General features: G+C 41.4%; 1 protein-coding gene across 1 annotated transcript; it reads left to right on the forward strand.

The window, feature by feature from the left end:
* Positions 1-11,490: 11,490 nt before the first annotated feature.
* Positions 11,491-13,002, forward strand: LOC146890789 (sperm motility kinase-like). The gene has a single exon (XM_085680057.2). The coding sequence runs from the start codon at positions 11,491-11,493 to the stop codon at positions 13,000-13,002; it is 1,512 nt and encodes a 503-aa protein (XP_085536183.2).
* The last annotated feature ends 934 nt before the right edge of the window (positions 13,003-13,936 follow it).

Consider the following 13,936-nt stretch of genomic DNA (forward strand, 5'->3'; position numbering starts at 1 on the left):
GCCTAAACTCACTCTCTCCCAGTTGCTGGATTGCTTTCTTGTTTCCCGTTCAAGCAGAGGACTGTGATCTGTGAGTCTACACCTAAATAAATAATCCTTTATTATACTCAATCCTGAGCTAGCATGGGATTATTTTTTAGGGTCCATTTCCAATGGGGTCTTTGATTTCACTAGTTGTTCACCAAAGAGAGAAATATAAATGTCTCTTTAGAATATACATATTCCTACCAGGCAGGCAGTTTCCAGGGACTGACAAGTTTGGCTGTGAAGATTTAGGGCCAAGATGGGATCACAATGTGGGAGCCTGCAGAGTATTGTCACTGAGAGCTACATGTAGCTGCCCAAAATGGAAACGAGCTGAAGACCTGGAGGGGGCTGACCCGCCACTGCTGAGTGGATACAGAGAGTGCAGTAGGAGCCATCTTGTCCTCAGTTACACTGCAAGCTTTGCTCTCTGGCATTTGCTCCGTTGGCTTTCATGCGCAAGTCTCCCTCCCTAACAGTTCCTCCACACTCTATAGCTCTTTGTAAATGCCTGATTGTCCCAGCCTTAAAGTGACTTCTGATTAAATCTCAGGATATCATGACAACATGGATGTTATCTAGAGTCACCATCACTCAGCTCTCCTAACTGAAGGTTTTACAGGCATCAAATATGCAGAATGCCATCCCATTCACATGGATTAATGTTGAGGTGTTAGATCCATTTGAACTTGAATTTTGTGCATAGATATGGATCTATTTGACTTTCTGTATAAGTTTAAATCCAATATGTGAGCACTATTTGCTGAAGATGTTCTTTTTTTCCATTGTATAATTTTAGCTTCTTTGCCAAAAATCACAGACCTTAATACACACCCAGTTACACTGAAGCTGATAGAATAAAATTAGGGAAGTAGCTTTGATGCATTGGCACAGGAGGACACTCCCTGGTTATAAGATCCTGTAGCAAGATACTGAGATCAACAATTAATTAATGGCATCCCCTGAAAGTGAGAAGCCTCTTTAAGCCAAAGGACAGTCAACAATACAATGTGGCATCCTACAGAATGGAAAATAAACTTCACCAAACCCACTTTGGAAAGAGGGCTGATCTCCAAAAATTTAATTTATTAGATTTTTTTAAAAAAAACTAATCCAAGTTCCTACTCCCTCCATTCCTCCCATTTCCTCCATGCATCCTTCCACTCAACCCTCATCTAATCCTCAGAGGGTAAGGCATATTGCCTAGTGGATAGTTCCAAGGCCTTTCCTATTGAATATTGGCTGTGCAAGGTATACATCCCAAGACAATACGAACCCCAAAATCCAATACAAGAAGTAGGGATAAGTCCTGGTGCTACTGTCAGTAGCTCCTCAGTCTGTCCTAGCAACTGTCAACCACATTCAGAGGGACTAGTTTCATCTTATGTTTCTTCCTTCCCTGTTCCTCTGGAGTTGGTGAGCTCCCATCAGCTCATGCAAGATATTTCAGTGAGTGAACCCATCGTTCTAATTCTCATTCCTCTCAAATTCAATTAGACTTTGGGTGCTAAGTCCACAGCTTTGATGTGGCTCTCTGCCTCTGCCTCCATCGGTTGCTAGATGAAAGCTCTATAGGTGATATTTACGTTTTATCTTAATAATCTCTAACAGGCATGGTTTTCGTACTACTTATCTTAGTGTATATGGGAGGCAGTACTCCCTTAGCTAAATTCTACTTTATGTGACTTGATGCCTCTTTAAGATTTGGTAGATCCTTATACATGATCAATTCTATCAGCCAGAGTTCTAATCTTCTGTGTTGGTTAACACTGTAAAGCAACTCTACACAGGGGGTATCATTTACAAACTCCAAACAATCAACTCCTGATGGATCATAAACCTAAATGCTCAATTTTACTAGTGCAGAAATTATGGAAGAGACTAGAGACACCAGGCTTCTCTTCCTTTGGCAAATCTTCATTCCCTGGCACAATACAAGCACTACAGGCACCAACATTGCACAGTAAAGTCAACAAGAAGGGCTTTTCTAAATACGATCCCACTCACAGTGCTCCACGCAGATGCAGATTGCAGGGCTAAATTATTCCAAGCCTGCTCTCCTAGGCTAGGGAAATACAAGGATCTCACAGAAACCATGGAGATCCAAGCAGAAACATTCAAGCTCAGCAACTGCCCATTAGCTCTCACCCAAACAAGGGAGGACCCATCACATGGGTTCCTGTATTTCGGCCAGCTGCTCCACCCAGTCTGGAGACAGTGGCACATCACTCACCATGGCCTGCCGCGTTTCCTTCTCCGAGAACAGCTGCCTATATCTCACCATGGCCTGGCTGCAGACCTCAGCCATGCTCTCTGCACATGGAGCCCACAGTGCAGCAGAATATGGCCCAACTTCTGAATTGCACAAGAGCATACACAAACTTGGAAACCGGAAGAACCCTCCCATCTGAGTGGCAGGTCGGCCGAAGGTTCTGATTGGCTATTGTTGCTTGATTGACATACACAATGAGCAGAAGAAATAGGGCACAAGGGTTCTCAGGAGGAGCTTCCTTTCTAAGCACACCCCTAGCTCAGAGTTCCTGGAAGATTTGAGATGACATCCTCAAGTCTCTTGTTAATGTAAACCAGTAGTTTCTGTTCTAAAAGGAAGTATTCAAATTCAGAAGGAGGCTTTTCAAGGAATGCTTCACTAAACAAACACATGGTGACTCGAGATTATAATGAAATCAAGTCTACAGTGTCATTCCCAGTAAAACGTTGCATTTTCAGGACCTGAAGCAAACCCTTCTTCTCTAAAGGCCATGGTTCCTAGACATTACTAGTGCTTTCAAGCATCTTCTTGATTTCAAAGGAGATCTATTTTCCCTTGATATAGCATGGTCTCAGAGAAACACCACGAGGCCTAAGCAGGTTACAGTTTTTGGTGAAGCCTAGTTGCTCAGGCTTCATCTAGAAATAATTCAATTTTAATTTGACATTTAGGTATAAAATTAATTTGGAGATATTTGTGGAGGCTGTGATCTGCGCCTCACAATCTGGGTAGAACTCCCATGCTGATCTGTAATGTATAAGAACAGAATTGCTGGTATAAAGGATTTAATAACGCTTAGAAAATATTAAATGACACAGGATAGGATAAACCTGAGGGAGGGATGCCTCTAAAACATCCCAAAGGCTAGTAGTATGACAAACAGGCCTGAATAAAATTAGAATGTTTAAATGTAAAGGTTTATTCACATTTCGTGGACACTGTTAATGGTCACTTTGCCATGGTAAAATCAGCAAATGGGATGCATATTGATAGAGAGGATAGAGAGCCCCTCTGTGTAAAGATCTTTCTATAGTAAGCTGGAGCACCACGGCTTTAAAAGCGATTTCTTAGATGTGTTGTATTCGATGGTGTACACAACAATTTAATGATTTTTGGTTAAAAATTTGCTGTGTCTTCGAATGCCTACATACTCCCATAGAAATCCAAAAGGATAGTTAGAGCAGCAATGCTGTGTATTCTACTGTTTGCTCTAAGGTTTAGTTGACCTCATTGTTCCAAGGAAGTATTTATTGCATTATTTTATATATAGTTTTTATTTAGCTTTCTTGTACTTATCTGTTGCTCAGCATTATCTTAAGACCAATAAATGATCTACTTCTATTTCTGGACAGTTATGAATTTTTAAGTAAATGGTTCAGGGTACATAAAAGATGATATATAGAGACAATATATTCTATTCAGATTCACAAATTCATATATCAGGTCTTTTGAGGAGAGACTGTATTGCATGCTAAATGAAAATTTATGGAGTTACATCTGGCTTCTGAAGTATTAAACAGTAGTTACTGGTTCCAAGATGGTGTAAAACTGATATTTTGAACATTTCATAATCATTCTTGGAGGGTATTCTATTATGCTTAGAGTGACTAACACAGAAATATTTATCTCTTTTTCCTTGAAGTTCAATGATGATCAAGTGGCTGGGGATAAAGGCCATTAGTCACTTGTCTTATTCAAGGAGGTTATAGAGTCCCCATTCAATGAATTTGAAACATGTTCCATTCTACAGCAAGGAGGAGCAATGTCGAAAAGATTTTCTGTCGGCATCAAATGATCACACTGTACTTAAAGCAGGGACTTGTACTCATCCTCTCATTGATGGACAACTACTGAAAGAGGGGCTGGAAGAGTCTGAGTTTCTCCTCTAACCCATGTGGCCCCTGTGGACTAGCTGCTCAAATTTTCTTGAGAGCACAGAAAGAAAAATTAATTTTGGCCATTTGCATGATCTTCAGCACTCAGGAGGAATGTTGAAATAAAGACTGAACAAGTGAACTGGTTACAACTCAAGGGATTGCACTCCACAAATATTTAACATGATTCTACATGAAATATTATTTAGGAAACCAACCACAGTAGTATTTTCTTCTCCATCCAAAGACCTTACCCAGATGTGAGACTTCACATTTTGCCTCATAACCATTCAGTCACAGTAAAGGTAGGCAGGTCCATGAGTATTTCCACCTCCACCCAAAGCTTCATGGGAAGGTTATACTGCTGACTTTTTACTGATTAAAGTGCTATGAAAGGGTATGGAAGCCGATTTTGGGTTCCTCACTCTGGATTTCAACGGAAAACATGTAATAGATTGGGGCTACTGTGAGCCCATCTAGAATATCTTATGAATTTTGGACAATTTAGTCCTTTGAAAACACCAGCAAAGCTATTACTTTTTTGTACTTTTGAGATTGTGGACTATACGAAATGTCATCAGGGATGGTATGCCAAGACTGCAAGCAGATTCTCCAAATTCTGCTGGAAGAAGCCATGTATATCAACCAAATCCCACACTAGCAGTTTGGGCTAACCTCTTCAGAGGCAGGTGGGGTAGTAAGTGGGGGTAGAAAATTATCAGGCAGTTTAGGGTAAAAGGACAGCAACGAAATAAATAGATATATTTTTCTTTTTTTTCCATTAAATAATTTAAACATTCCCCCTCCTCCCATTCCCCTTCCACTACACCACTCACTTGCCTCTCTCCCCCTCCCTCCTTAAGAGAGGGCAGGGAACCCTGTCCTGTGGGAATTCCATGGCCTTTCCCCCTACAACCAGGCATAAAAAGGTATGCTTCCAAATAGTCCAGAATCCCTAAAAGCAAGTACATGAAGTAGAGACAAATTCCAGTGCCATTACCATTGGCTTTTTAGTCGTCCTCAATTGTCAGCCACATTCAGAGGGTCCAGTTTGATCCCATGTTCCTTCAGTTCCAGTCCAGCTGGATTTGGTTAGTTCCCATTTTCTCAGGCACACTGTCTCAGTGTTTGGACCAACCCCTCGAGGTGCTGACTTCTTTGCTCTTCCTCTCCCTCGTTCTGCTCTTCGACTGGACATGGGGAACTAAGTCCATTGCTCTAATGAGGGTCTATTGTCTCTATCTCTATCCCTTGCCAGATAACGATTCTATGGTGATATTCGAGAAAATTATCTGTGTGATAGTGGGGCAAGGCCAGTTTAGGCACCCTCTCCTCTGCTGCCCAAGGACTTAGTTGTGAATATCCCTGTGGACACCTGGGATCCCCCTAGAGCCAAGTCTCTTGCCAAACCTTAAATGGATCCCTTAATGTAGATATCTTCTTCCCTGCTCCTATATCCACCCTTCCTCCATCTCCACCCTCTCACTCCCCCAAGCTCTCTCCAGTCTTTCTTTTCTCTCTTCTTTCTCCCCCTCTCCCCTTCCCCCATCCCTAACCCACCCCTGCCCCCACCCCCATGTTCCCAACTTTTGCCTGGCAATCCTGTTTCCTTCCAATTTCCAGGAGGATCTATATATGGTTTTTGTAAATTTGTGCAACCACTTTGGAAATCAGTCCAGCAGTTCCACAGGAAATTCAGGATCAACCTACCCCAGGACCCAGCAATACCACTCCTGGGAATATACCCAAGAGATGCCCTATCATATTACAAAAGCATTTGTTCAACTATGTTCATAGCAGCATTGTTTGTGATAGCCAGAACCTGGAAACAACCCAGATGCCCCTCAATGGAAGAATGGGTAAAGTGTGGAATATATATGCATTAGAGTACTACTCAGCGGTAAAAAACAATGACATCTTGAATTTTGCATAAAAATGAATGGAAATAGAAAACACTTTACTGAGTGAGGTAACCCAGACCCAAAAAGAGGAATATGGTATGTACTCACCCATTAGTGGATTCTAGCCATAAATAAAGGACATTGAGCCTATAATTCATGACCCTAGAGAAGCAAAATAGGAAGGTGAACCCAAAGAAAAACATGTAGTTAACCTCCTGGATATTGGAAGTAGACAAGATTGCCAGGCAAAATGTGAGAGCTAGGGGGTAGGGGTGGGGTGGTGATAAGGGGAGATAGGGAGAGAGAAGTGAGAAGGGGGGATGGGGAGAACTTGGGGGAAAGGGACATTTGGGATGGAGGAGGAGTGGATATGGGAGCAGGGAAATATAGATCTTAATTAAGGGAGCCATTTTAGGGTTGGCAAGAGGCTGAACTCTTGAGGGGTTCCCAGGTGTCCAAGAAGATGTCCCCAGCTTGTTCCTTGTGCAGCTGAGGAGAAGTTGCATGAACAGGCCCCATCCTATAGCCACACTGATGAATATCTTGCATATCAACATAGAACCTTCATCTGGCGATGGATGGAGAGAGAGACAGAGACTCACATTGGAGCACTGGACTTAGCTCCCAAGGTCCAAATGAGGAGCAGAAGTAAAAAGAACAGGAGCAAGGAAGTCAGGACCCACCCACTGTGAAGGTGGGGCTTATCTAAGGGAAATTCACCAAGGCCAGCTGGACTGGGTCTGATGGAGCAGGTGATTAAACCTGGCACTCAGAATGTGGCTGACAGTGGGGGCTGACTGAGAAGCCAAGGACAATGGGACTGGGATTTAATTCTACCGAAAGTACTGGCTTTGGGGGACCTAGTCTGTTTGGATGCTCACCTTCCTAGACCTAATGGAAGGGGAGGACTTTGGACTTCCCACAGAGCAGGGAACCCTGACAACTCTTTGGATTGGAGAGGGAGGGGGAGGGGAGGAGGAGAGTAAAAATGGAGGAGGGTAGGAGGTTAAAATTGGTAATAGTAAAAGAAATAAAAGGGCCTGTAATAGACAAAGCAGGGGAACTTCTCCTCTCCAGCCTGAGGGATCTTTCCCAAGGCAGCAGAAGAAAAATTCCTCTTGCTATAGCATCAACCACACTGAGAATGTCTCTTGGGGCAACCTCCTCCTTGGTGGGGCTTAAGGTCCAACAATACTAAAAGTTTGAAGGCCTTAGTTCGCTAAGTATACTCTTAGGACCTTGTGGGTGACCCAGGAATGCTGGCATTCATGCACTGGCCTTTTTTTTATTTTACTTTCATTTGGTCTGATTCAGATGATTGTGTTGGAGAGGGTTATTGGGCAAAAAACCTTCTAACTGGCGGTTCCACCAAGGGGGTTGTTTTTCCCTCTGACCTGGGACTACGTATTTGGAAAACACCCAACTCTCAACCACCCAACTCTCAAACCAACCAACTCTCAAACTAGCCAACTCTCAAACTACACCAAAGCCCTGTGAACAATAGAATCACACTTTCTGTGGGCAACAGCGGGTTATCTGGAATGAGTCCCAGTGATGATCTGGTATTTATCGTCCATAAGAAAGCAAAAAAGGTCAGATGGTAGTGACTATACCTTTATCCCAGCATTCTTCAGGCAGTGTCATCCACATCTGACTGTGAGTTCAAGGCTAACCTGGCTTACAAATTGAGTTCCCGGACATCCACAGCTGTTACACAAAAAAATCTCTCCAAACCAAAAAGTAAAAAATCTGAGGAGCCAAAAAACCTAAGATGTAAAAAGAACTGGAAGAAAGAAAGGAAAGAAAAGGTAAAATTAAATGACTAATTGCATTGTAAGACTGACTGGGAAGAAGAACATGTTGTATGAGACATGTCAGTTTTCTAAAGCTTGAGTGGGGAGCTGAACCACTAACATCTCTAATTAAATCAGAAAGCAGAGACAGCAAATGGTGAAGGCTAGGCTCCTTACTCTCAAGGTCAATGCCACTGAAGGAATTCTGCCATTGAGATGGTTACTTTTGGTTGCCAATTTGACTACATCTGGAGTGAACAGCAATCCAGAAAAGCAGGGCACACCTGTAAGAGATCATTTTGATTGGTTTGTTCTGAATCTCAAGGAGGCAAAGCCACTCCTTTGAAGAGTGGATTTGGTGGGAAGATAATCCTTTAATCCAGTTCATGGCACCAGAAGACACACCTTTAACTTTGGCCACGCCTTGTGCTGGAAGACTATATAAACACCTAAGACAAAGCTTTTGCTCATTTCTCCCTGGCCCTCACCTTGTTAGCATCTCCATTCTTTCATGGGAATAAGAGCCAACTCCTTTGGAATTCCAGAAGATACTGAAGACCAGCCAAGAGATTCAGCACTCTGGACTGAGCAACTCCTGAAATTTTTGAAGTTTCAGTTCATAGCCAGCCATTGTCAGATTACCAGGACAGCAGCATGTAAGTGATTCCAATAAATTCTGAGGGGGAGAGAGGTTGATGTTACTGTTGTATATGGTGCTCTGTTGTTTAGAGAACTCTAACTAATAAGGCAACAAGGCTCTACCACATGAAATTACTCAAATGGGCCCCAAACTGGTGCTCAAATGCCCAATACTGTGACCTGTCTCATTAAAACTACCACAGTGGTTTTCTTAGCAGTATCTCATGTCTTTGAGCACTAAGTGACAATTAGCTAGTGCTGATTGGAAAGCTTTGGAAGTCATAGAAGTAAAAGGAAGTAAGCCATTGGTGGATAATTTCTAATGTAATGTCACCAGCCACATAACAAGACATTTCCATCACCATGACTTTCTATGTTGTTGAAATTTTGAGTGCTGAAAAGCCGTTCCTTCCTTGAACTGATTCTTTTGATTGTTTGTTTGCTTGATTGTTCATGTTTTGAGACAGGATATCTCTGTATCTTTGGAGTCTGTCTAGGAATTAGTTCTTATAGACTAGAGTTGTCTGGACCCACAAAGTTGCTCCTGCCATTGCCTCCTAAGTGCTGGGATGAAAGGCGTGTGCCACCATACCTGACTAGAATTGATTCTTAACTGGGACTTGATTACAGTCATGCTAAAAATAACCAGGGCTCTGTTATGGTATAAAAGCTTAGAAAAAGAAGACACTTCCGGGTTTTTGAAGACAAGATTGATTGGTTTCTTGTGGTGAATTACAAAGAGGCATTATAAATAATAGCAGATACTGGTTCATAAGGGTCACAACCTGCAGCTGTGCCATTTCTTTGTACATTGGAGTCACTGTTAGATGCTTACACAACAGTTGGGATGTAACAGTGGTCCTGATAGATTTGGAGTTAGCTATTCTATGGGACCTCAACATACAGATGTTCATTCCCAATAGATTGGTTTAGCTTTCTGCGATTTTTGTTTGGTATTTATATTTATATTTATAATTTTTTTTGTTTTTTAGGGTTTAATTTGTGAATCTATTGTCCCTTTCTTAACTAAATATTACCTAGATGTCTGTTTTAAAATTTAATCCTTTATTCTCCTTTTGATTATTTTGTACTGTTAAAATATGAGAATTGATATACCACACATAACAAACTTGATTATAACTTTCCGTGCATGCTTGTACTGTACTTTGACCGTATTTCATGAGCTGTTTAACTCCATCCAGTTTGTCTTTGTGATTGATGCTACGAGTTTTACAAAACCTCAGACTCCTTCTTCCTCATGACCCCAGTAATGCAAAATTTATCTTATTTCTGTACATGGAACTGCTTTGTTTCCTGAAAAGTTATATCCAGTTGTAGCTGCATTCATTATAACACAATGGTTCCGTACTCACTGTGCTTAGAGTGGTACCGTCCCCACAGTCTATTTACCTGCTATGCTAAGGTTGGATTTGTTTAATTTGAATTCTCCTCTGGGTCCACAGTGAGGCAATTTTGATTGTGAATGAATAGGTCTTTTTTTGTGCGATTGACTTAGTAATTTTATCTTTTATTTATTTATTTATTAAAAATTTCCATCTCCTCCCCACCTTCTTTTTTTCTCCTCTTCTGCGCCTCCCCTCCCTCTCTAGTCCTAAGAGCAGTCATGGTTCCCTGCCCTGTGGGAAGTCCAAGGTCCTACCCACTCCATCCAGGTCTATAAGGGTGAGCATCAAAACAAACCAGGCTTACACAGAGTCAGTCCATTCAGTAGAATCAAAACCCATGCCATTGTCCTTGGCTTCTCAGTCAGCCTTCATTGCCAGGCACAATGAATAGGTCTTGAGTGGATTTCTGGGACAGATAGGATGTATCAAGGACTCTCATTAATATTGTTCTCAATAAGTTAATGAGGTAAAGGAGTTTGGACTTTATTTACTGTGCTCATTTTGTTGTGTGCTCAGGGTAATTCTGCCATAAGCAACAGTGTAGATACCTTCCTTTACGTTCTCTTTCGTAAAGCATTTTCTCTCACTAAGGTGTTTGTCATAGTTAGGGTTTCTATTCCTTTATCAAAACACCACAAACAACATGAGTAATGGGGAGGAAAGGGTTTATTCATCTTACACTTCCATTACTGCTGTTCATCTCTGATGAAACTTAAAACAGAAACTCAAACAGAACAGGATCCTTGAGGCAGGAGGTGATGTAGGGGCCATAAAAGGGTGCTGCTTACTAGCTTGCTCACTCTGCTTTAGTATAGAAATAAGACAAATGGTAGTATCCTTGAAATGGTTGCCCTGGGTTCTCTTTAAGTGGACTGGACCCTCCCACATTAACAACTAATTGAGAAAATATATAGCAGCTTTACCTCAGAGAGGGATTTCCTCAACTGATTTCCTTCCTCTCTGATGTCTCTAGCTTATGTCAATTGTTTATTCTTAAGTTTTGAGAGATGTGGAGAATCCCAGATGTCTGGAATCTTCCTGACATGGAGTCATTTTTGTGCATAGCCACACTTGCTGCATATGTCTCATGTGTTTAAGTGTTTTCCTTTTACATTATTTCAATGTAAAAGTCTAGGAATTCCTTTCAATCTTTGAAATTACTTAGGTTTTAATATTGAAAGATCCAGACAAGATCCACTGGATTGTAATTTGGCTAGGACATTACCTCTTTTTACTATAATTCAATTTGTATCTTTTATCACTTGATAAGGTAGGCCAAGGATTTTCATTTTGATTCATTGTTGAAAATAACCAAATCTTTATTTCTCTGATCTAAGTATATGGATTTGCATGAACTTATCAGTGAATACCTGTTTGATCTCTACTTTGATTCCTTATCTACTGTTGGTCTCTTCTAGTTTTTCTATGTCCTTGAAGTGCATCATTTGGTTTGTATGGTATGTCTAAGATTTGATGACCATGGATTCATAGTGCTAGACCTTCATCTTAAGATTGATTAAATTTTATTTTTTTAGTATTGCCTGCCAACAAGAAAAGCTGGTGAAACTGAACGGACACATCATGGCTGTCTCCTTGGACCCGAACATCCTTCAAAAAAATTTCAGGATCTTAAAACATCTAGCTGCAGGTTCTTTCGGGGAGGTGAAGCTTGCCTGCCACATTCCCACAAAAACAAAGGTTGCCATCAAGGTCCTTAGGAAAAAAAGCAATGCTCTGTGTGAGATCAAGTCTGAAATAAAGATTCTTCAGTCTCTTGAACACAGTAACATCATTCAATTTTTTCACATCATTGACACACAGTCAAGGACTTATATAGTCATGGAGTATGTGGCAGGAAAAGACCTGAAGCTGTTTATCAGTGAGGTTGGGTATGTAAAGGAACAGGAGGCTAGACCCATCTTCCAACAGGTCGTATCAGCAGTGCACTTTCTCCACCAAAGACGCATTGCGCATCGTGATATTAAATTGGAGAATATCCTTATTGATAGAGATGGCAACGTCAAGCTTTGTGATTTTGGTTTGGCCATTCAGCTCACAGAGGGGCAGATGTTGAAGAAAGTCTGTGGTTCATTGCTCTATATGGCTCCAGAGATCTTGGCAAGGAAACCTTATGATGGGCTGGCTGTTGACATGTGGAGTTTGGGAGTCCTCCTATATGTACTGGTCACAGGACAATTTCCATACACAGAAAACACATTACATGGTATGTACAGGCTCATCACCAACACAATGTATCCCATTCCCTTTGACTTGTCCAAACCCTGTTTCACCATCATTGCACAATTACTCACGGTCCCCACCAACAGGAGAATAACAATATGTCAACTTGTGAAAGGACCATGGCTGGGTCCCATTAAAAAACATACAGCACGTACAACTAAAGATATCCTTCCAAGGCTTGTAGAGACTATGTGCACCATGGGTTATGACTTGGAAGAGATTTTTTCATCGATAAGACACAGGCAACCAAATGAAGTAACAGCAACTTTTAATATTCTAAAACACAAATTGAGCTGTGAGGACAGTTATCAGCAAACTGAGCAACCCTGTTTAAAGAGCAGCCACATAGGTGCTCATCACCCCCTTTTCCCTTTGAAGAGGAGAGCCAGTGAACCAGCCCTTCCAACAAGTAGAGAAGCTGGGATGAGACAATCTAAAGAGGGTGTAGAAGGAGGATGCAAGAGATGTCAAAGTCTTATCAATCTCAACAAATACTCCTGCCTGAAGCTGAAGCCCTGTTCAGAAGACACAGTCCCAGAAGGAGGTGTCCTGATGGCTAATGTTATCCAGTGTGCTACTGGGGACATTGGAGACAACATGGATTCTGTGGGCAAGTCGCCTGGTGATCTCTCCTTATGTGAATCACTCTTGAATGGAAGACCCACATTGTTTCTTAACATGGACTTCTTGACAGAGAAACCATCGATGGAACCCAATATGCCCCACAACCAGCCTCAGATTGGATCCACAACCTCTGCATCCAGGCCATTCAAGGGATGGAAACGGATGAGGAAGCGAATTTCCCATGTACTCGGTGGACTGTTGATCTGTGTCATGCCCGTTCCAGAGTGAACTCTGAATCTTTGTTTAAGCTACAAAGAAAGAGATGATAGTGTAATCTGTAAGAGGCCTAATTGATTTGGCCACCAAGATGTACTTCTCCATTGTATTTTAACTATGTTATATTAATAAATATATTTTTGTAAATGACACACGTACAATTCCATATCACACCTGTTATGCATCTCTCCCCTGAAGTCAAAACCACACAAAAGCACAAAGAGAAATGCATGAACACATACAACTGGCTGTCAGGGCCTGTAAGGTATACAAACATAAACTCCAAGCCTTTCACATAGCGTTGGTTCATGATTTATTCTGTATCAAATTGTGTACAGACAAAGTCTCAACTATACATACATGTATTTGTTTCAGGTCTTCCTTGCTATTCCCTGCCCTCCCTACAAAGCAACAGCCTCTTTCTCCTATATACACATCAGGGTCTACTATATAACTCACCTCTATCAACTTAAAGCCCACATAAATAAACCCAATTCATTATTAAACTTTACTATGTATCTCCCTGCCTGATATTCATGGTCGCAATATTCACAAAAGGCAAGTGTCTCTTTCTGTTATATTTCTCTTCCTTTCAGCTCACCCATACACAGGGATGGATCACTATCACATACTACACAGAAGTTCCCACCATACATTCGAATAACTACCAGCACATGACAGGATAGGTGGCAATTCCTCCTGTGCATTCTCTCCAAAACAGCCATGGTGCTCTCATATAGAAAGGGTTTAGCTCCTGCTAGGTATAAACTTTCCTATAACAAAACACACATAAACTGGTGTTCATTAGCACACAGCATGCTGTTAGAGTTTCTATTGTTGTGGAGTACACATTGACCACTTACAAAGGAAAATATTTAGCTAGATTGCTAATTAAAGCTTCAGAGGTTTAGTCCAGTATCATCCTGCCCAGTCACGGTGGCATGCA

Source organism: Myodes glareolus, chromosome 18, assembly GCF_982192425.1.
Source record: "Myodes glareolus chromosome 18, mMyoGla1.1, whole genome shotgun sequence".
Classification (NCBI taxonomy): Eukaryota; Metazoa; Chordata; class Mammalia; order Rodentia; family Cricetidae; genus Myodes; species Myodes glareolus.

Excerpts from the sequence above, each read along its gene's own strand:
- LOC146890789 (XM_085680057.2), top strand. The coding sequence starts at position 11,491 with ATGGCTGTCTCCTTGGACCCGAACATCCTTCAAAAAAATTTCAGGATC.